The 23,435-nt window shown below is 36.0% G+C and overlaps 3 protein-coding genes across 3 annotated transcripts; 2 read left to right on the forward strand and 1 right to left on the reverse strand.

The window, feature by feature from the left end:
* The first annotated feature begins 10,240 nt into the window (after positions 1-10,240).
* LOC133852530 (aluminum-activated malate transporter 13-like) lies at positions 10,241-18,587 on the forward strand. The gene is made up of 6 exons (XM_062289295.1): positions 10,241-10,547; positions 10,657-10,797; positions 11,033-11,305; positions 11,396-11,505; positions 17,860-18,003; positions 18,159-18,587. The coding sequence occupies exons 1-6, from the start codon at positions 10,241-10,243 to the stop codon at positions 18,513-18,515; spliced, it is 1,332 nt and encodes a 443-aa protein (XP_062145279.1). The 3' UTR covers positions 18,516-18,587.
* Positions 18,588-19,793: 1,206 nt separating this feature from the next.
* LOC133850979 (probable aspartic proteinase GIP1) lies at positions 19,794-21,203 on the reverse strand. Its single transcript, XM_062287259.1, has one exon. It carries the CDS (start codon positions 21,124-21,126, stop codon positions 19,801-19,803), a length of 1,326 nt encoding a protein of 441 aa, XP_062143243.1. The 5' UTR covers positions 21,127-21,203; the 3' UTR covers positions 19,794-19,800.
* Positions 21,204-21,729: 526 nt separating this feature from the next.
* Positions 21,730-22,429, forward strand: LOC133851162 (uncharacterized protein At1g43920, Chloroplastic-like). Its single transcript, XM_062287478.1, has 2 exons — positions 21,730-21,927; positions 22,069-22,429. The coding sequence occupies exons 1-2, from the start codon at positions 21,790-21,792 to the stop codon at positions 22,279-22,281; spliced, it is 351 nt and encodes a 116-aa protein (XP_062143462.1). The 5' UTR covers positions 21,730-21,789; the 3' UTR covers positions 22,282-22,429.
* Positions 22,430-23,435: the final 1,006 nt, after the last annotated feature.

Here is a 23,435-nt window from a genome sequence, read left to right on the forward strand (position 1 = left end):
TTGATTCAGGTAATGGTAACAAAATAAATTTCATATTTTGTTAATTGTTTCAATTATTCATTGATTTTATTAATTCTTTAAATAATTTATTGTGGTAGAAATAATGTCCAATTCCATCACATATGACGCGGATTAAGGGCTTGAAAGATGTACTTTGTCGAATGATGTCTTTTTTCAGGTAATGGTATTTTTTTTTTCTTCCATATTTTTATTTTACTTAATGTTTAGTTTGTAATATTTTTTGATTGATCACTATGCTTATGTTTTGATTTTTTTATAATTGCAGGTATCAATTGAAAGGAAATAAGGAATAGAATGTTGTTTAGTTTAATTTGAAAATTGAAGTGATCAAATCGAATGTTGCTATTTACTATTTAATATGGGCACTAAAGTATTTATTTTGTGTTTTGAGAAGTATGGATATTAAAGTTAAGTTTAATTGTTATATAATATCTTTTGTATTATTTAGAATGTGTTTTTAATTTTTATTATTATTATTTTATTTTATTTTTTAAAATGATTTTTTTTTTTTTTTTTTTTTTTATGATAACTGTATATACATGGTTAGTTGGATAAAACCAAGTTTGGTTTGACTCTTTACCCTCCTGTTTGTTGAGTCTTGTATCCACATAGTGATATTTGTATTTTTTCTTATTGTGAATACAAGCTCTCTTCCAAAAAAAACTTTTTCATGTTTTTGTTCATGACGAACCTGTATGGCTTGATTATTCTTTTTCTTCATGTTTTTATTTTTATAACAAGAGATGGATAAAATTTTGTTTAGAAAAGAAACCCTTTTTACTAGCTGTACCTAGTCCTGTCAATTGCCCATTATCACGAACGTATTTGCTTGTCAAGATCCAGCAGGTTAGAAAAAAAATCCTTTTTAGCTAGCTGTACCTAGTCCTGTCAATTGCCCATTATCACGAACGTATTTGCTTGTCAAGATTCAGCAGGTTGAAGATATCAATGAGTCTGCAATTTTCCACAATCCAAGCTACAACTTACTTTTCTCATGATTACCTATAAAAACTAGCTACAGCCTACTTTGAAAATAAATTATAAAAATGTGTACTCGACCTGCTGGCTGCTGCATGTGTCTTCGTCTTGACTCTTGAGCCCAGATTAAAAAATTTCATACCCATTTTGCCCTTAAACTTTCATGAGCAGTTCATGCCGAATTTGCTTGTCCAAGGGTATTTGAGGGAGGCAAAGAAGCTTCCCGAAATGTGGAAATTGCAGACTCAGTCGTCTTGCGTTTTCACTTGCCAAACAGAACTACAAAACCAGTTCTCACTTCGTCTTCTTCATTTTCGTCTTTCTCATTTGCTCTTTTCAAGCAATAATCAGATCAACGAGCAGCTACCAGTGCCAGCCCACCGCCACCGTTGCCACCACTACGTTCAAAACTAGCGACGTGGAAGCCATTTTTCTCGTCGGTCTAACAGCAAAGCCTCCCCCATTTTCGTCTAGCTCTGTAACCGGTTACCGACCGTTACCTTCGCCGGTTAACCGGCGACGGTAGCAGTCGAAATAGACCATGTCGGAAAGAAGTCGGTGAAATTACCGACTTCACCGACAAGGTCGGGACGGTAGGCGAAAACCCCCCTACCGTCCCCGATTTCCCCGATACCCACCCCTACCAAGGAGTGATTCACTTGTGAATCTATTCACTCATCTTGCAGACCAGTTGACTAGAGGATTTCAATCTGCAGATGATCCGTTTCAGGCTATGCAGACTCAAGTGACTGAAGGTTTTCTGTCTATGGATACCCGGCTTCAGGAGCTAGAAGCCGAAGTGGCTCAAATTCAAATTAATGTGCGGAACACTCTCTGTCACTTGATGCCAGAGAACCAGCGAGATTTGGTGCCTTAAGGATTTTCTTTTCTCGTTTCAGTTGTTTTGATTTACAACTTTTGATTATTTGGGCTACTTTCAGACACTTTACTTTTATCCTCGTTGTTGTGGATATTAGTAATTTTATTACTATGCTTGTTAATACTATGTTTACCCTTTGTCCTCTTCATACAAAAAGGGGGGAGTATTTTTATTTTTTGGACTGAGATTGTATTTTTTACCGATCAAGTGAATTTTGTCCCAGAATGGCCAAATGGAGAGTTTGCTAGTTTTATTGGCTACATTATGTTGACAAAATCACTACCATATTAGTGTACTGCTGAAACAAGGATGTCGTATTTATTCAGAGTCTTTAGAATACTCAGAGATTATTCAGTGTCACAAATATCAAGAAAGGCAATTTTCGGAAGTCAAGGAAGATTCTGGCGCACTTACAGCCTAGCAAAGGCGGTTCCCTTGTTACCGTCCGAACAGCCCAGAGGAAGCGTCTGGACTCCCACCAGTGTTCGAAAAAGTGTCCAAACACCTCAACAGACACCAACCACAAGGAACTCATGTTCGCACAGATGTCCAGATAGCCCAGCGGACACCATCTCTCGAGAGCACCTGTTTGCACAGGTGTCTGAACAGCAAACTGAAAGCTGCAAACAGTGAGGACAGCATGCAACCATCCAGACCCTCGGGCAAAGCCGTCCGGACTCGATGACTGAAGATTAATGAAGAAATTTGTGAGACCGCGTGAAAAGAAGCCGGTTGCTGCTTGCCGTCCAGACGCCCACTGTCTTAGTCCGGACGCCGCCTAGAGAACTCCAAATCAGAGTTAAATTAGGTCTTCTGAAGACTATATATAAAGGTCTCTAGGCATGTATTCTTTAAGAATTTGGTACTGAATTTCATTGTGCTAAGAGACGGTGTTTATGCAGAGATTGTGAGATCAGCTAGCTCTCTTAGAGTTTTATTTGTGCAATTTGATCTAACCATTGAAGTCTAGTTTAGGGATGAGCCCTAAGCTAAAGGAGTCCATTGAATACTCCTTCAGGTAGGAGTCCTGGTTAGCAAGCGTTCATGTGTAGGTACGTGTTAGAGTTAAAGGTATGACCACTGCATCAGAAGTATGTGAGTACGAGTACTTTGTAACTAGATTTGTCTTCTGAATAGTGGATTTCCTAGGTTTGGCTGCCCCGGAGTAGTTTTTCTCTTGATAAGAGCTTCCACTTCATCAACAAAATATTTGTCTCTTTTAAATTCCGCATTTAATATTTTGTTGTACAATTGATCACACACATACACTTAAATTATGAGTCCATTTATATTTTTCGAAAGTCACTAATGAAAGCTTTTTTTTCTTTTTCTCTTTTTTTTTTTTTCTTTTTTTCTAAGCAACCAATGAGAACTTGAAATCTACGTTGATAAATGAGATGGCACCCAAAAAAAAAAACCTCAAGTATTTATTTAAAGGGAAAAGTACACATATTCCCTCCAAACTACCACTCAATTGTCAATGTACCCCCCTCAAACTACCAATTGTGTCAATGCCCCCCTTCAAACTACCAAAAAATGTCAATGTTCCCCCTAATACCAACAAAAAGACAAAAATGACCCTAAATTTTTTTGGATAAGACAAAAACGTCCATATAAATTCCAAAAAAAAAAAAAAAAACTAAAACTATAAAATTAAAAAGAAAATAAAAAAAAACTAAAAAAAAAAATTATTTTTAAAAAAAACAAATTTAAAAAAAAAAGGAAAAAAAAACTAAAAATTATTTTTTTAAGAAAAATAAACAAAAAAAAAAAAAAAAACAGTTTTTTATTTTTTTTGGTATAAATTTTTGTTATTTTATTTTTTTTTTAGTTTTTATTTTATTTTAATAATTTTATGAATGGTATTTTTGTCATTAGGGGAACATTGTCATTTTTTGGTAGTTTATGGGAGGGGAGGACATTGAGACAATTGGTAGTTTGGGAGAATTTTGAAGAGAGGATTCACTCCATTTAGTTATAAAGTAGGGACATAGTTGTCTTTTCACATTCCATGAAAATGTGAAAAGACAACTATGCCCCTACTTTATAACTAAATAGAGAGAATCCTCTCCATTTGAAATGGAGATGATCATATTCTAGTTTGGGGGGTACATTGACAATGAGGTGGTAGTTTGAGGGGGTTATGTGTATTTTTCCCTTATTTAAAATATTGAATTACAATTTGTAAATTGGGATTTGTCTAAAAGTAATGCTAGAATGAAGACTTGTGTCCTTTCAAAATTAATATGCCTTTTAAAACTACCATTGCATTAAAATCCAATAATCATTTATCACAAATTTAATGATTATTTTAAAAATCACATCAATTTTAAGATGACATAAGGAAGACACGAGTCTTCCTTCTATCATTACTCTTCTTTTATAGTGCGAAACAAATTCAACTTTTATACCACCAAGGCCATGAAATTGTCATTCTTTTTCAATCAGTCAAATTTTTCTTCTTCAAGTTATTCAACAATTTGGATAAATTGTATAGGTATTTTTGTTGAGAGCTTGAGAGGTGTATAGTGAAAAGACTAGCTAGAACATAGCAAAAAATTAACACTTTTTTTTTAATAGGAGATCAATTGATGAATGATTGTTTGGTTACATATATAGATAATGATATATTCAAGATTATCAGTATTGAAGAAATCATGCAGCGGTTTCAAAATATGAAGATTCGTCGACGACAACTGAATAAATTGACGTTAGAAATATTTTTAATTAATTAATTATTTAACTTTATTTTTTAATCTTGACCCCTCTGAATTAAAATCCTGGCTCCGCTACTGCTCATACTTGACTTGCAATTGTATTATTTTGACCGACTTAACGTCTTACAAAATCAAAGCTGGACAATGTGAATTAGGTGTGAAAAAATTAGACAACGTGAGGCTTGCGAGAGAGAAAAGCTTCACTTTTGTCTTTTTTTAAGGTGTCATACGACATTTAGAGAAAAATATATAAGTTTTCTTTTTTGTTAGTTTTATCTTTTTGTTTGAGAGTGAGATTTGAGTGTATTGAGGCTTTGGTTTTGAGTCGTTTTTCTCTCTACTACTCTTTGTACTTAGGGCTGTGCAGGACCCGCAAAACCCGCCCTGACCGGCGTCTCCAGCCTCGCCCCGCCCCCCAGAACACTAGATATATTAATTTTTTTTGCGAATTTGGGTCAAAATTTGGTATACCTGTGTGAGGCGGGTTGCGGGCTGGGGTTTTTAAAAACCCCGGGGACTAGACCGGCCCCGCACTACAATATTAAGAACCAAAAAAACCCTACCCCCTTGCACCGCTAACTCTCTTCTTCCCTTCCCTTCTTTCTTTCTAGTTTCTTCCCCTCTCTCCTTCGAGTTCTTTCCCTTCCCTGGTTTTGCGCCGGTCAAGCCCACCCCATCAATCTCCAGAGCCGAAAAGTTGAGTTGAGTCAAATCTCCTCCGTCTCTTTGCCCTCGCAACCATGATCTCTCTCTACTACTCTTTGTACTCTATCATTTGATAGTGAATTTGCTCCTGGTCATCCTCGTCTTTGAATGTATGCTTGTTAAGTCAAACCACGTTAAATCTTGGTGTCCTTTGTGATTGAGTTATTTTATTTTGTATTTTTTCTACCTCTTTGGGATCCTAAAAATTTAAAAAAAAAAAAAAAAAAAAAAAAAAAAAAAAAAACCTTCACTTAACCCTCCTGAACTTTTATCACTTTTGCATTCATTCCATCAAGTTAAAAAAACTATCAATTTAGTCTATCCAAGTTTAATAAATTTGCAATGTTACCCTTCCCTTTAGGGTTTGGGTTAAATCATATGGAAAATGGGTGAAACGACCTTGCTTTATACCCCTGTAAAATTTATAAAATTATAAATTTTTACCTTTATGATTTTTTGAAAATAAAAAATAAAAAAACCCTGCACTGTGAGTATAACGTGACCCAACGTGGGTCACAAGACCCACTAGGGGTTTTTTCAAAATGTTCAAGGCCTCCGTTAGTGTTTAACAAAAAATCATATCTGAATGGTGATATTGCAAATTTTTAAAAGTTAAATAGATTAAATTAAGAGTTTTTGAACTTTAGAGAGTGATGGCAAAGGTGATGAAAGTTCAAGAGATTAAATAAAGTTTCCCTAAAAACATTTTTGTCGGACCACGTTACTATTGGACATCAACAACTCCAATCAGATAACATATACCTCACTTTGGTTAGATCTTTCTTAGCCAGATGTGAAATAATAGAATCGAGCTTAATATCTTTAAAGTAACAAAACGTTTTCAGATTGAAGCAAATGCATGATAATGAAAATGCATCCTCATCTAGCAGGCCGAAGCATCTTATCTTAGGTTCTTAACTTCTTAGCCAGATGTGAATTAATTAGAAAAAAAAGCTCAATATCTTTAAAGTAACAAAACGTTTTCAGATTGAAGCAGTGCATGATAATGAAAATGCATCCTCATCTATCTGCAGGCCGAAGCATCTTATCTTGGGTTCTTATCATTTGAATGAGAAAGATACATGGTAAAATGTGAACCCAATGACCCTTCCATGAAAGAGATGGGGACTTTTAGTGCATATTTGTGATGTATATGTTACTTAAAGCCAAGATATGTACCTTTCAATGGGTAGGTTTTTGTCAATTATAATGCCCCCGGCCAGCAGCTGACTCTGTGGCTCTAGTATAGTAGTGAACATTGCAAGCACACAAAATTCAAAAGTCCATAGCACTAACAAAAGTTCCCACGAGATCAAAGTTAATTATATAAATAATTTTCTGACGGCTTTTTGAAAGGGAATGAATGTAGACACCATCAACAACGCGTGGATGTTTACTGATCACCAGTGCCCCCAAAGGCCAAAGGCCGCACGTAAGCTTAAGGTACATGTACAATTTTCGTACGCATTTGAGAGAAAAACTATTGCATGCTTTTCTTAAATTTATAAACAAACAAATATGCATTCTACGTACGTGCCTTCTGAGCAGTTGAAGCTCTTCTTTAATTGTCATCATCGAGAGAATTTAGACTCATCAATCTCATAAATTAAGCAAATCATTCTCTTAAATGCTCAGAAAAAAAAAATAATAAAAAAAAAAAAAAATAAAGAAGACATCATTCATTTTCTTATTCTTTTTCTCCTTTCTGGTACAAGAAAAGATTTCCAACTTTTGGTAATGTCGATAAAGGTAATTAAGGGCCTAATTAATTAAGGTATTACTGAAGTTGCAGCGAAGAAGCAAAATGTATTAAAGCCAAGAAAGAGATGTCCGAGGTAATTAAACCGTGTTTGTTAAGCGATAGATATATCCATTTACCAGAATATAAGTATTTTCTAATCACCGAAACATTTGGACATCAGAAAGCAAGCTTTCTTGGGATCAAAATGTGCTACCTAGTAGTTCTCGAACTAAATTAGGTTATCTAACTAACTATTACTATGTTTTCTTTATTCTAGGTTTACTTATAATTTAGATCTTAAGGAGTTATTGGACTCGATCCTCTCTCTCTCTGTCTCTCTCTCTCTCTCTCTCTCTCTCTCTCTCTCTCTCTCTCTCTCTCTCTCTCTCTCTCTCTCTCTCTCTCTCTCTCTCTCTCTCTCTCTCTCTGGAAGCTCCCATGATATTGGACTCGTATATATATATCGATTAGAAGACTCTAGCTTCGTAGATATAGCGAACAATATATATATATGATCACGTACTAGACGAAAGATATGTACGTAGCACAATCCGACATAGCCCACTATTAGCCGGCGGTGATTTCATTTTCTGATAATTAATCATGATCACTTTTAAAAGAAGCAAAATGTATTAAAGCTAGCCAAGAAAGATCGAGATGTCCGAGGGATCACGTACTAACAAAAGACATGTAGCACAATTAGACATAGCCGGCTATTGGCCGGAGGTGATGTCGATCACCTTCATGTATTATAATATGGAGTAATGTTTTTTGTACAATTCTTACATAATTTTTGCACAATTTTAACAATTTTTTTTTTAAGATAATTCTTATGCAATTTTTGCACAATTTTAACAACCTTTTTTTAAGATCAACAATTAAATATTTATGACCCACATGTAGAAAAATAAATCCAATAGTTAATCATAAAAAAAATAATAAAAAAAAGGATAGTTAGAGTCGTCTGTAAAAGTTGTTTAAGAAACATTACTCAATAATATGTAGCACAATCGACATATATAATAATTAATTAATATCGCTTCCTTTGACTCATTTCTTGAACCATGCACATTTCAAAATACTTATATATAGATATATATAGATACATCTTGTATATTTACAGAAACTGTAGTAGTATACGTTGCTTTCAATTTATAGAAAGATTAGGGAGAAATGCTAAGAACCATATTTTTATATTTCTAAAGTTGATATAACTTTTAAAATTACTATTAATTCAAAATTCAATAGTACTCCTAATGCAGAATAAGGACTATTCAGTCTTTAAATTTATTAGATCTAGTATTATTTTATAATTGTTATTAGTATTTAATTTTTGTTTTAAGAGTCAGTATGCAATACTGGGTTTAGCCCAAAATTCAGTCATATTAAGGTTCAATGTCTTAGTCTACTTAAGCATATTTTTCGATTGTAACAGACAGATGATGATACAGATTATGATTGAGAAATAAACAAATGTTTGTTCTTTGAGATCGAGTTGTGATTACTCTTCTTTTGTGGTGAGACTCTACATTCCTGGTGTGACACCAAGATTTATTCGGTTGGTGAGACGCCAATCCTTTGTCGTTCTTTTGGTTTTGATCCGTGCTGCGTCAAATCTAATAATAATTTTAAAAGGTACATCAATTTGGAAAAATAAATAATAAAAAAAAAAATTTTAAAAAAAAAAAAAAAAAAAAAGAATAAAAGATGGTCCCTAGCATTATTCTAGACTATGGACAAGTAAACCTAAAGTAGACACCATACCGGAAACTGTCCCGAGTTAAGCTGACTCTTGGTCTCAGATTGTCTACATTCCCGGGACTCAATCTGGATTTACCTCTTGTCACGTATTCTCAGGAATAGCTGATTAGTGTCTCACTCCCGGAATGGGACTTTCGGGGACTGCTGCTATCTTGGCTGCTTAATATCTATCTCTCGAGATAAGACATCCCGGAAGTCCTGGTATCTTCTCCTTGGGCCGGTATTGACCCGAAGATCTATGATTCTTTTGATGGGCTGGTCTAAGTGAAATTATTCCCAACAATAATTAAAAAATGAAATAAACCCTACAAGAAAATAGAATAATGAAGAATATAAAGTAGTAATTTAGATTTGATTACAATCAAACATAAATGAAAAATATTCTTATAAGAAAATAAACCGACGTAATATGAAATAGTAAACACACGCAGGATAATGAGTTCATTTTGCAATGCGCGCGTTTTAAGTTTTTATCTATATATCTTTTTCTTTTTTTAAAAAATAAGTATTAATCAAACATTCAAAACATAAAATACTAACAAAACATTCATTCTGATCTTACGAATTAACCGTGCAGTAGGACATGAAAATATATATAACAACCATTTCTGCAACCACTAAAAATAATGGAAAAGATTGGCGAAAATTAATTAGACTAGTAGTGTTGGAGTATGGGTTCTCCACTGGGAATATAGACAGCCTTAAAAGTATAGTAGTGGGATTATCCGAAAGCCTCCATCTCCATGAAGTAGCTAGCTACTCGAACGGCGTTATAGTACAACTACACCTCTCGATCAGCCAATGTCTCAACGCACAGAGAGGTGTTGCGAAAAGATCGACTATCCTAGCTCCACAAAATATTAATGTATGCGAAGGTACCGTCGTGCCATGCAAGCTTGTTCGATTCACTACAGACACTAAGTTCAAACTAGCTATAGTGTTTGGTAAAGATTATTGAGTTAAATTTTTTTTTAGTAGTAGTAAAAATTAAGAAGTGATTGATGTGATATAAAGTAAAAATAATTAATTTGTATGAAAAAGTGAAAAAATTTTGTATTGTAGTAAATTTTTTTATTTGAATAAATAAAAAATTATTGATATAATATAAAAAGTGAAAAAAATTCTAATGTTTTGAAGTTGATTCTTTTTTAGAAAAGTAAAAATAAAAGAGAGGAATAGGTATAAAGGAGGGTATTATAGTACTACATACAACACCTCTCTATCAGCTTATGTCGATGCTAATTGCTAAGTTCAAACTAACGTACGTGTCCCCATTGATCAGTTTAATGCATAAACTACATGCGTCTCCTTTGCATGTTCTTCTTTTGCTCTTCAACTTTTGACATCATGGGTGCCTGTGCTTGTCTATATACACTATATATATAGACATATATACATATGGTTTCTCTCCAAGAGAGAAAAAAGTATTCAGTAGCAATGGCGTCAATTGCAATATCTATTCCAGATGGAGAGGGAGTACTTGCTCTTCAAGAGAAAAAGAAGTTTCAGTTTTCTCATCTTCCGATTATTTCCTATCTAAGAGATTCTCTTCCTCCTATTGTTGCCTATCTTAGAGAGAAGAAAACTAAGCATGACTTGAGAAAACTGATTCACAGTATCAAGGTTGGAACTGCCCTAGTTTTGGTTTCACTTCTCTACCTACTGGATCCTCTTTTCGGCCAAGTTGGAGAAAATGCCATGTGGGCTATCATGACTGTTGTTGTCATCTTTGAGTTCTTCGCAGGTTTGTTTATCACATTCTTAAACTGCTCGCTGGTTTGTCCATGATCGAACAAGAAAATGGTTGAGCTCTCCAAATTTCCGTTTTGCTGACTCTTCTAATTTGTGGGCAGGTGCTACACTAAGCAAGGGCTTGAACCGTGTAATCGGAACCAGTTTAGGAGGTGGACTCGGGTGTTTAGAGGCAGCTTTAGCTCAACAAGTCGGTGGAATCGGCAACCCCATTGTTGTTGGTACTTCTGTTTTCATTTTTGGTAAGAGTTCGCAGCTAAAGAATTTTAGTAAAATTAATTGATCAAGTCCCTAAAATTGCTTGCATGAAATGAACAATGTGCATGGGAGTAGAGGGTTCTCATATATATATATATGCAACTAATTATATCACACAATAGCCAGTAGCCTAGCTAGATCTTAATTATATATAATCAAGCCAATATTTCATTAAAGAAGATATATACTACTAATTCTCATAAATCATGAAAATTTCAGCTGCAGCAGCCACGTATGCACGATTGATTCCGAGGATTAAGAAAAAATATGACTACGGGGCCCTCATATTCATCCTCACCTTCAATCTAGTAGTGGTGTCTGGTATACGTGCTGAAAAGGTAATTATATTAGCACGTGAACGTCTCTCAACAATCGCTATGGGTCTCGCCATCTGTATTTTCATAAGCTTGCTTGTTTTCCCGATATGGGCAAGCGATGAACTTCACAACTCTATGGCCTCTAAATTCGAAGACCTCGCACGCTCTGTTGAAGGTAATTAAGATTCTTTAATTATCTTCTTATTCTCAATAAAACAGGGAGGAGTATTAATCAAACAACTTATGTTGTTTTTGTTTGTTATAGGATGCCTGGAGGAATACTTTGGTTTCACGAGCGAAAAGGAAAACCAGCCCACTGCAAATTTTAGTAGCTGCAAATCCATCCTAAACTCCAAGGCAAAGGATGAGTCACTGGTATAATATCTCTTCTAGATCTTCACTCCATTTATAAGACAATATTAATTAGCATGAAATGATAAGCTATAAATAATTATCTAATCCTCTAAATGTAAATGTAACGACTCACCCAACAACACAATATTATCTGTTTTTGGCTCATTTGAACTAGACTTCTCAGAAGATTATTCATCATTGTATTACTCTTTAACTTTAAAACGTGTTATGTTAAGAAGGGCATAAATACATATATAAGCACGTTCTCATTCCCGCACTCAGACGAAGTGGGACGTCACACTAAATCACTCTGAAAATACAATATTATTAAAACAAATTTTCTTATCGTCAAATAAGACAATAAGGGTGTGATCTTCAACTTGACATTGTTCCCAATTCCATTTTGCTTTCTCATCAAAGAAAACATCTCGACTGATGATTACTTTGTTTTCTTCAAATTGTATAGCCTATGGCCCTTTGACATTGAGCTATAGCCAACAAATATGCACTTCTCACTTGTCTCATCCAATTTGTATCTTTTCTCATTTTGGATTTGAGCATAACAAATACAATCAAATACTTTAAGATGCTTGATTGATGGCTTTCTTCCACTCTAAGCATCAAATGGTGTTTTACCCCACACGGCCTTAGTTGGATATCTATTCATCAAATAAACAGTTGTGTATACCTTCAGGCCAAAAGGTTTTTGATAAACATTTCTCATCAACATTGATTTGGTCATTTCTATTATTATTTGATTCTTCAATTCGGATACCCCATTTTATTGTGGAGTATAAGAAACTGTCAATTGCATTTCCATGCATTCATCTTTATAGAATTTATGAAATTGATTTGAAGTATATTCCTTCCCTCTATCCCTTCTCAAGACTTTTATAAGACAACCACTTTGCCTTTCAACAAGACATTTAAACTTTCTAAAGATATTAAAAACTTCATATTTTTGTTTCATAAAATAAACCCAAGTCATGCAACTATAATCATCAATAAAGAAAATGAAGTACCTGATTTAAAAATGAGAAGGAGTTTGCATCGGTCCACAAACGTCAGTATGCACCAACTCCAACATCTTCTTAGTTCTCCATGCTACCCCTTTAGAAAATGGTTGTCGACGGTGCTTCCCAAGAGTACAACCTTCACAAACTTCATTTTTTTTCAATGATAGTAGGAAGCCCTTGCACCATATTTTTCTAGTGTAGTAGCTTGAGACTTTGAAAATTCAGATGACCCAATCTTTTATAGTACAACCATGATTCATCAAGTATACTAGCTTTTAGAGCAACATCTTTTGTATATTTGAAAGTGAATGGAAAGCTTCTATTTGGAGCCATTTTAACTTCAGCCACAATCAATTTTTCTTTCCCTTCATCATACACTGTACAACTACGTTCTTCAAAGTGAAAAGCATAGTCATGCTCCATGAGCTGTTCAATGCTAAGCAAGTTTTGATCTAGTTCCGGAACAAATAAAACATCATGAATTTGCTTCAGCCTTCTCTTGGTTTCAACTCCAACGCTGCATTTTCCTTTAACATCCACCACAGCACCATTTCTCATCTTCACTTTAGAGTTGAATGAGGTGTCTATGTCAATAAAAATTTCTTTCTCCGGTGTCACATGATTGCTACAACCACTGTCTAAGAACCATGTATCATTCTTTTTCTCGAAAACATGTTGGCATGCATAGAATAAGCTTCATTCACCTTTTTTCTCCTCAGTGAAATTTGCTTGTTGATAGTTCTTCAATAATTTACAATCTTTTTACAAGTGACCAAACTTTTTGCAATGAAAGCATTGTAGCTTTCCCATGAACCAACAATCTTTCTCAACATGACTACTCTTCTTGCAAATATTACATCTTTGTGAAGAGCCTTCATTACTTGGCTTTCTATTTGGAGCCATTTTAACTTCAGCCACAATCAATTTTTCTTTCCCTTCATCATACACTGTACAACTACGTTCTTCAAAGTGAAAAGCATAGTCATGCTCCATGAGCTGTTCAATGCTAAGCAAGTTTTGATCTAGCTCCGGAACAAATAAAACATCATGAATTTGCTTCAGCCTTCTCTTGGTTTCAACTCCAACGCTGCATTTTCCTTTAACATCCACCACAGCACCATTTCTCATCTTCACTTTAGAGTTGAATGAGGTGTCTATGTCAATAAAAATTTCTTTCTCCGGTGTCACATGATTGCTACAGCCACTGTCTAAGAACCATGTATCATTCTTTTTCTCGAAAACATGTTGGCATGCATAGAATAAGCTTCATTCACCTTTTTTCTCCTCAGTGAAATTTGCTTGTTGATAGTTCTTCAATAATTTACAATCTTTTTACAAGTGACCAAACTTTTTGCAATAAAAGCATTGTAGCTTTCCCATGAATCAACAATCTTTCTCAACATGACTACTCTTCTTGCAAATATTACATCTTTGTGAAGAGCCTTCATCACTTGGCTTTCTTTCAAAGCTTCCTCTACCTCTTCCTCTTAGACTTCTTCATCTTCCTCTTGCTCTGAAACATCTACCTCCTCTAGATAAGTTTCATTCACTTTGTTTACGAGTTAATGCTTTTCTTTTCATGATTTTTAGCATTAACATTGAGCTTAGATTGAAATGCACTATCTATTGATTTTTCGGAGTGTCGTTCCAACCTTTGCTCATGAGATTTCAATGAACGCAACAACTCTTGGACACCTAAACTAGAGAGGTCTTTAGTTTCTTCAATAACAACCACCATATATAGGATCAAAATTTTCAGGCAAGCTTATTAAAATTTTCTCAACAATTCTACGATTAGTCATAACTTCTTCATAAGCTTTCATTTGATTTACCAACTCCAAAAATCTAGTTAAATAATCTTTCACACTTTCATTTTCTTTCATTCTCATATTTTCAAAATCTCTTCTAAGAGTTTGGAGTTTGATGGCTCTTACCTTTTTATCTCCCTGAAATTCTTCTTGTAGAATATCTCATGCCTCCTTAGCTCTTGTTGCTCCCATAATCCTTGGGAAAATAGTTTTTGAGAATCCCCTTTGAATCATTCCTAGAGCGATGTAGATTCAAGTATTTGATGTTCTAAATCTACCATGTCCCACAAATCTATAGATTCAAATAAGGTCTTCATCTTTATACACCAAAAATCATAGTTCTCTCCTGAAAAAAACTGGAACTTGAACACTGCTCCAACTCAATTTGCTTATGCTGGTCATGACTTTTCCTTCAACGTATCCTCTGCTTTCTCTTCAAATTTCTGCCCAAAACTCTTCTTTGAACCAAGCTCTGATACCAAATATGTTGGCTGGTTGTTTCCAGCAAAACACACTTCAAGGGCAGTAGATTATACAATGAAAACACAAGATAATAAGGGAAAAGGTGGCTGCAAAATTTTTGCAGAAAAGTGAGCAAACTAGAGGGGAAAAACATAGTAGAAAACAAGGGAGAGGAAGAGAAATTTTCTGTACTTCGTCTCTATTTCTTTTCTTAGTTCTTTCTTTTTTTCTTCTCCCTTTTTTTACACCTTTTCCAGCAACTTCTCCATACAAAACAAAGAGAGTCCTTCTACAAACATGTTTCTAGAAAGCTACGTGAATAGACAACACACACATTTTCACCTACTATAAACCAAGGTTTAACAAAACACAACCTTAGTAAAAAAAAAAAAAATAACTAGTCAAAGCACATTAATCGGTAACATTCACCCCCTTAATGTGTTGTTCTTGAACTCCTAATGCTTCTCTGAGTTGCTGGAACTTTTCCTTTGGCAAAACTTTAGTGAAAATGTCAGCTACTTGCTCCTCTTACCTGTGGAATTTCAACTCTAATTCACCTTCTTCAATTGCTTCTCTAATGAAGTGATGCTTGATTGCAATGTGTCTGGTCCTGCTGTGATAAACTGGATTCTTTGCCATTGCTATAGCTGAATTGTTGTCACAATACAAGTATACAGCCTTTTTCTTGTTTCTTACCAATATCTTCAAGGATTCTTTTCAACCAAAAAGCTTGAGATGTTGCTATTGCTGTTGAAACATATTCTGCTTATGCTGAAGATTGGGCAATTGCTTGTTGCTTCTTTGTGGACCAAGAAAACACACCTGATCCAAGTGAAAAAGCATAACCTGATGTGCTTTTCGTATCATCAACACAACCACCCCAATCACTATCACAAAACCCAATCAACTTTACAATGAATTTTCTACAATATCTAATTCCATAACTTGTGGTGCCTTGAATGTATATAAGCAATCTTTTTGCTACTGCAAAGTGAAAATGACTTGGAGAATGTATGAACCTTGACAGCAAACTTGCTGCAAAATAATGTCAGGTCTTGTTGCTGTGAGATATAGCAAGTTTCCAACCAAACTTGTATAGAGAGGCATCCACCTTTTTTCCTTTACTTCTTTTTTTAATTTTTCATTGACAGTAAGGGGTGTAGCCATTGATTTGCAATCAAACATTCTGAATTTTTTCAGAATTTTTTCTGCATACATCTTTTTGAGAAATGAACAACTCTTTTTTGTCTTGATACACTTCAATACCAAGAAAGTAGTGTAGCAATGCCTTAACACTCATCTCATACTTGTTCACCATATTTTTCTTGAATTCTTCAATCATTTTAGTACTACTTCCAGTCAAAATCAAATCATCAACATACAATGCAACAATAGGAAAATCATCATTACCTTGATGCTTTACATACAAGGTTGGCTCACTCTTGCTTCTTTTGAAACCACTTTCATTGAAATAGTTGTCAATGTGGCTATACCATGCTCTAAGAGTTTGTTTTAGCCCATACAAAGTTTTTATCAACTTGTATACGTTTTCTTCTTCTCCTTGGATGATAAATCATTGAGGTTGCTCAACATACACCTCTTCTTTCAACTCTCCATTTAAGAATGCTGATTTGACATCAAGTTGGTACAATAACCAACCCTTTTAAGCTACTAAAGAAAATAGAGCTCTCATTATATCCAAGCGAGATACAGGAGCAAAAGTTTCATGAAAATCAACTTCAAGCTCCTGTGAATACCCTTTTGCAACTACCCTTGCTTTGTTTATTTGAACTGACCCATCTACATTGTATTTTACCTTGTAGATCTACTTCACACTGATAATTTATTTGTCTTGAGGTCTGTCAATCAACTTCCATGTTTTTTTTTTCTCAATAACTTCAATTTCATCTTCCATAGCTTTTCTCCAGCTCTCTTTTTTCACTGCTTGTTCAAAGTTTTCAAGTTCAACAACACAATAGTTGATCTTGCATAAATATCATCCAATTTCCTCAATCTTATTGGACTTAAACTTGGAGATGTTGAACTTGAGCTTGGAGATGATGGTGAGCTTGATGATGAAGTTGAACTTGATGATGGGTGAATGTTGTCATCATTGCTTTCATTTTCTTGAGCTAATCTTTAATGTAAAACAGTCATAGGAGCAGGTTGATCTTCAACTTGACCTTGCTGCCAATTCCATTTTGTTTTCTCGTCAAACAAGACATCTCGACTGATGATTACTTTGTTGGTCTTCAAATTGTATAGCCTATAGTCCTTTGACATTGAGCTATAACCAACAAATATGCACTTCTCACTTGTCTCATCCAACTTGTATCTTTTCTCCTCTGGGATTTGAACATAACAAATACAACCAAATACTTTAAGATGCTTGATTGATAGTTTTCTTCCACTCCAAGCTTCAAATGATGTTTTACCCCATACGGCCTTAGTTGGACATCTATTCATCAAATAAACAAATGTGTATACAACTTTAGGCCAAAAGGTTTTTGGTAAACCTTTCTCATGTAACATTGATTTGGTCATTTCCATTACTGTTTAATTCTTCCTTTCGAATACCTCATTTTTTTGTTTTTTGTGAAATATAAGAAACTGTTAACTCTTTCTTTGAACCAAGCTCTAATACCAAATCTATTGGCTGGTTGTTTCCAGCATAATACACTTCAAGGGCAATAGATTATACAATGAAAACACAAGATAATAAACGAAAAAGATGCTGCAGAATTTCTGCAGAAAAGTGAGCAAACCAGAGGAGAAAAACAGAGCAAAAAATAGGGGAGAGGAAGAGAAATTTTCTTTACTTCGTCTCTATTTCTTTTCTCAGCTATTTCTTTTTTTCTTCTTCCTTTTTTTACACCTTCTCCAGCAGCTTCTCCATCTCCATACAAAACAAAGAGAGCCTTTTATAAACATGTTTCTAGAAGGCTATGTGGATACACAACACACACACACATTTTCACCTACTACAAACCAAGGTTTAACAAAACACAACCATGGTAAAAAAAAAAATAAATAACTAGTCACATTAATTGGTAAAACATGCTTATACACTTATACTGTGTTAATTTCAGGCAAATTTTGCAAAATGGGAACCATGGCATGGAAAACTTGGGTTTTCCTACCCTAGGGAAAAATATCTACAGATTGGAGAGCAACTTAGAGAGGTAGCAGCAACCATCCTTTCACTGAAAGGTTCTCTTCAATCCCCTAGACAGGTACACATAATCATCATCCATATATATTTGCTCTTATTGTAGCCATTTGACTATTACATGCAATAACTTTTGTTTTACTTCAAACTTTTAAAAAGTTGAAAGAAAAAAAAAAAACATTGATTGGCTAATTTATTTCTTTTGAATTATGTCATTAGCCCCCAACAACTCTGAGGCAGTCATTTAAAGAACCATGTGAAGCAGTTGGATCGTTACTTGCAGCGACTCTAAGGGAGCTTGGAGAGAGTATGTTGAAAATGAGAAGATGCAATGCAGAGGCTTCGATAGTGCCAAAGTTGAAGGCAATGAGAGTAGAGCTAAACTCGGTTATGTCACCTTCGAAGCTAGGACCCATAATAGAGAATGGGGGACTTGCAGTGGCAACCTTTGTGTTCATATTGATGGAGATGGTGGAAAAGATGGAGGAACTGGCAAAGGAGGTTGAAGAACTTGGAAAGCTTGCTAATTTCTGTTACGTACCCCCACCCCTAGCAGCTGTGATAGACGTGGCATGACTATAGAGGAACCCGAAGACCTAGTTGTAATCCAAGAAGAAGATCCAAGTGGCAGCCGATTTGCATGGAAGGTTCAAGGGGGAAGTCGGTGCTCATAAAGCACGGCTTTTGGTAGGAAAAGAGAGTCCTTTTATGGGAAGGATTCCTACTAATAAGGGATTTTGTATTCCCACTAGAATTAGGGTTATCTATGTGTAGTTCAATATTTCTATATTAAAGAATGTAACTTTTATATAAATGCTAAAACCGGTAACCGGCTCTACCAAACCGGTCTCCCAATTTGCCGGTTATCGGTCGGCCAAATTTACACCCCTATACGGCTGTATGTAACTGTATATTGCTATACGTGCCTATAATGCACTACTCGTTTGACTACTTAATTTGATGTTGAAGATTCAATGCAAAGTTGTGATTGGTTTTTTGGTCAAGAATATGGTTGAATTTCTACCTTTGCTGCTTTCTTATTTGGAATTTAATTAGATTCAAGATTTAGTTTTTGAAACAAAATAAAATCTTTGGGTTCTCATATCTAATTTTGTCTCTCTTCTCATACCATTGGGCCATTGGTGATCCATTAGGATTGCTAGAAAGGTAAAAGAATTGTCACCAAAAGAATTGAAAGAAAACTGTCATATTCATCACTCAATTCAACAAGTAAATTAAATAATAGACATTAGCAGGTGAAAAGGACTTCTCTTGTTCATCACTCAATTCAATTTCCAACTGCAGCATCTTCTTTCAGCTTCCAATTCATCCTGCAATGAAAAAAACATTTGGAGTATCTCCAACAGAGAATCACAAGGGTCAATTAATTGGTAATTCAAAAAGAAAAGAATTTTTTTTTTTTTTTTTTTTTTTTTTTTTTTGGCAACTGAATAGTACCTGTGAAAAATGAAAAGGCACCAAGAGAACAATAACCTCATCAAAGTGGGTTGGAGCTGAGAATGCTTCCTGGATCTGTTTCATGTTTTCAGTCTGCTCATTGATCTCATCCATGGTCTTAGAATATATTAGGAGGATCTAAATCTCTCCAATGGGGTTGAATTCCCTAATCAAGTGAACTCCATAGGAATAACTAGAAACAGTTCCAATAATATTCATTTGAAGTTAAAAGGATCAAATCTATGTTGAAGCAGAAAGAATAACAGAAACAGTTCAACTACAAGCTTTGTTGAAGCATTTACAACAACAAAAACAATTAACAACCATTATATATAAAAGTTCTAAAATTTTTTAAAAAAAAAAAAAAAAAAAAATTTAAAAAAAAAAAAAAAAAAAAAAAGGATTATTTGAGAATTTGATTGGAAGTAAAATTGAAGTTGGCACATGAGGTCCCTTGGGCCAAAATTGAGGAGCTAAATCCTAATCTCTTTGATTCGAGATCAAACTGAAGAAGATTATCCTCCATCTGATGCCCACCAATCACGACCGACGTCCTAGCATTGGGCCCACCATCCACAAATCCCAAGCACCACACGTCCGCATCATCCCTCGAGATCCTGACCATCGAATTCGACCCGAAAATCCTCCAGAACACCTCATTGCTTTGCATCACGAGATCGACGGTCGGGACGGCCGGTCCCACACGCGTACTAAAAACGTCCTTCGCTGGATAGCACGCACCGAATGGCTCAACCGCGTTCGTTACGGTGAGGTTCAAAGCAGAGGCTTCGCTAACAAACAGCTCAGTAAAGGCTTTGAATATGGACGTCTCCAATACAGTGTACGGATGGACGGTGCTGATCTTGGTCCCACCGGACCCGTTCTCATTTACGGTCAGGAGCGAGCCGTTGATCTGCACGGCCTTACCGTTGACTTCTACTGAAGTCAAACCTATGAAATACTCATCGGACGGTTGTAGATAGTACGTTATCACGGTGCTCCCGACCGGGTTCAGAATCAGCGGCGTGTAAATAAGCGATTTCGAGAGGTCAATTTTGGAAATTAACGAATTAAAGTAGTAGGGCCCACTGGTGCCCAAGAACACCACGCCCTGATCCGAGCGCGTACCAGACAAGCACAGCGCAAAATAGCGGGGGGAAGAGAGGGCGGCACTAACCTGCGCCGGGAGCGAAAAGTTGGAGCGGCCCAGCGCGGCCAGGCCGGTGACCCCTTGGGCGAGGCCTTGGAGGAGGAAGGTTCGCGAGCAGGAGAAGAGGAACTCGGGGACGAGACGGAGTGGGCCCAGAGTGAAGCCGTCGGTGGTGGGCAATGCGAGGGAGTCAATGATGGCGTTGGCTATGGTGGGCTTGCGGGTAACGGGGTTCTCAGGGAAGAGAGCGCAGGTGTCGTTGGCGCAGGCGGGGGAGGGGGCGTCGTAGCAGTTGGAGCAGGCGAGTGAGTGGAGGGAAGCGCAGAGAGAGGCATTGCAGGGGATGTGGAGGTAAGTGGAGGAAGTGTAGTTCTGGTAACAGTCGAGCCAGGAGAAGGAAGCGCCGAGGTCGAGGAGTAGTTTGGAGGGTTGGAGAGGGGTTTTGAGGTAAATTTCGACGGTGTATTGGCGGGTAGAATGGTCTTTGTGAATAGGAGCTACGAGGGCTATTCCTGTTTGGAGTGAGAGAGGCAGAGAGGAAACAAGTGAGAGAAAGACGACAAGGAATGGCAGAGACATTGCTAGGTTTTTGGATTCAGAGAGAGAGAGAGAGAGAGAGAGAGAGTGTTTGGATTTCGATTGGGATATGTCGGTGACAGCGGTGGATTTCAAGAGAAAGGGATTCCTTTCAACACGGTCCTTTTTCAGCTTTTTCCATCCTTCCATTTTTTAAACAGTACGTTTGTAATTTTAAAAATGGGTAAATGTCTAATAAATCTCTGAGTCAGAGTGCCATTTGAATTTAATCCCTCACTTTTTGAAAATAAGTATTTAGTGCTTAACTTTTTCACGAATTTGAAAATGATCCTTCCGTCATTTTTCCATCCATTTTTCTAACTTCCGTCTGGGTGAGTTAACATTTGTCCACGTAGGCACTTACAAGTCATAGTAAAAACGATGCCGTTTTGATTTTCGACCTTAAACGTCATCCCCAACACGTGCGGCAAGAGTATTAAGCATAAAGCTGAGGATTGAAGACCGTCGTCAACTCTTGGGGAAGGATGCTTAAAAAAGAAAAAAGTTGAAAGAAGATAAAGTCGCCGGTAGAATGGAAGCCAAATTTAATCAAACCCGTGCAAATAAGGTTGAGTAACGGTAATTTTTCAGATCTTGTTTCTTGCTGAAATTTCTCCAAATCCGACTGTTTAGGGTTTGCAATCACCGTCACAGTCGTCCACTTCAATGTCATCTGTGAAAGCTGATTTGGGTGTGGATGCACTGAAGTGCAAATGCGGCCTTCGATCTCCATTAAGAACCTCTTGGACAACTGCAAATCCTGGGAGGCGCTTCTTTGGGTGTTCCATATATGATGCACAGAAGGTAAGTGAACCGTACCTCAACTGTTTGATAATATGCCCAAATGAGTATCACCTATATGAATGTATGTATAACCGGACCTTTTTTTGGGTGTGCCGTGTATTATGACACTTATTGTGTTTTTTGTTGTGTTGTTTTGGTTAGAAAGCCGGGCAATGCTGTTTTTTCGTTTGGTTTGACAAAGAGACATGTCCCCGGGGAAAGGAAGTGCTACCTCAATTACGTAATGAATTGAATTGTTTGAAGGAAGAGGTTATACAACTTAGAGCACGAAAGAGGCAGCTTACTCAAATGTTGCTATTTTTGACAGTTGTGTTTATTGCTTTTGTAGGAGTATGGTTGATGGGGTGCTTGTAATGTTTTTATCTTTTTGTAATGGTAGTGTGTTTGTGAAGGAAGTATTTGTAATGGTACATTCGGCTTTGGCATTTTTGGATGGTTGATGGAGTGAATTTAACACTCCCATTTTGTGACTTTGGATCATTGTATGTATGGTACTCCCATTATGTGGATTGTGCAACAATTATGTATAATATCTTATGTGGAATGTGCAACAATTGTGTATAATATATGTTTGTCATCATCATAAATACATGCAAAATACCAACACAAGAACAATAACACAAAATATTGTTCATACCACCAACATAAATTCAAGGACCACATGCATCTCAAAACCCTAACCGTGTTCACAATACCACAATGTACATTATATATATGTTTGTTATCATCATAAATACATGCACAATACCAACACAAGAATAATAACACAATGATATTGTTCATACCACAAACATAAACTCAGGGACCATTTGTCCAAAAAAGCAACATTCACTAAATACAACCTCTGGAAATTTGTTCATATCACCAACATAAACTACATAAACTTATCAAAAATAGCAACATTCACTAAATACAACCTCTGAAATATCACAAAATATTGTTCATACCACCAACATAAACTCAGGGACCATTTGTCCAAAATAGCAACATTCACCTAACTACATCCACAAAATATCACAAAATATTGTGGATACCACCAACATAAACTATCCATTGTTTATCCAACATAGCAACATTCACCTAAATAACCTCTCATGCACAGATTGTTCATCAAACCATTCTACCAACTGACACGAATGTTTAGATCATTACAAAAAAAGTCAACAACAACATGTTCATTGAGTAGCCATTGCCTTGCCCTTACGCCTTCAAACATGGGTTTGCACGGGTTGGGATGACGTAGCTTCATTTTGAGATACCTAGAACATAGCAAAGAATAAGAACTTGAACAATACTAAATTCAGTAATTGAAGAACTTAACTATATTAAACTTACATTTGAAGAAGTTTCAGCAGTCTTCCTCTTCTTTGGGTTCCATCTCTTTCGGTTAGGGTTTGGGGGTAGATGGCAACCCTTGTAGTTGTGACCCTTACCCCCACAGTTGCCGCATGTGACCACATACCCACTACGGCTTATCTTGTATGAGTTAGTGGGCTCATCGGGTGCCC

Source organism: Alnus glutinosa, chromosome 12 (genome assembly GCF_958979055.1).
Source record: "Alnus glutinosa chromosome 12, dhAlnGlut1.1, whole genome shotgun sequence".
NCBI classification, from domain to species: Eukaryota; Viridiplantae; Streptophyta; class Magnoliopsida; order Fagales; family Betulaceae; genus Alnus; species Alnus glutinosa.

Coding starts and splice junctions, on each gene's coding strand:
- LOC133852530 (XM_062289295.1), top strand. CDS start 10,241: ATGGCGTCAATTGCAATATCTATTCCAGATGGAGAGGGAGTACTTGCT. Junction 10,798..11,032: donor TACTTCTGTTTTCATTTTTG/GTAAGAGTTCGC, acceptor TGAAAATTTCAG/CTGCAGCAGCCACGTATGCA. Junction 11,506..17,859: donor AGGCAAAGGATGAGTCACTG/GTATAATATCTC, acceptor TGTTAATTTCAG/GCAAATTTTGCAAAATGGGA.
- LOC133850979 (XM_062287259.1), bottom strand. CDS start 21,126: ATGTCTCTGCCATTCCTTGTCGTCTTTCTCTCACTTGTTTCCTCTCTG.
- LOC133851162 (XM_062287478.1), top strand. CDS start 21,790: ATGTCATCTGTGAAAGCTGATTTGGGTGTGGATGCACTGAAGTGCAAA. Junction 21,928..22,068: donor CCATATATGATGCACAGAAG/GTAAGTGAACCG, acceptor TGTTTTGGTTAG/AAAGCCGGGCAATGCTGTTT.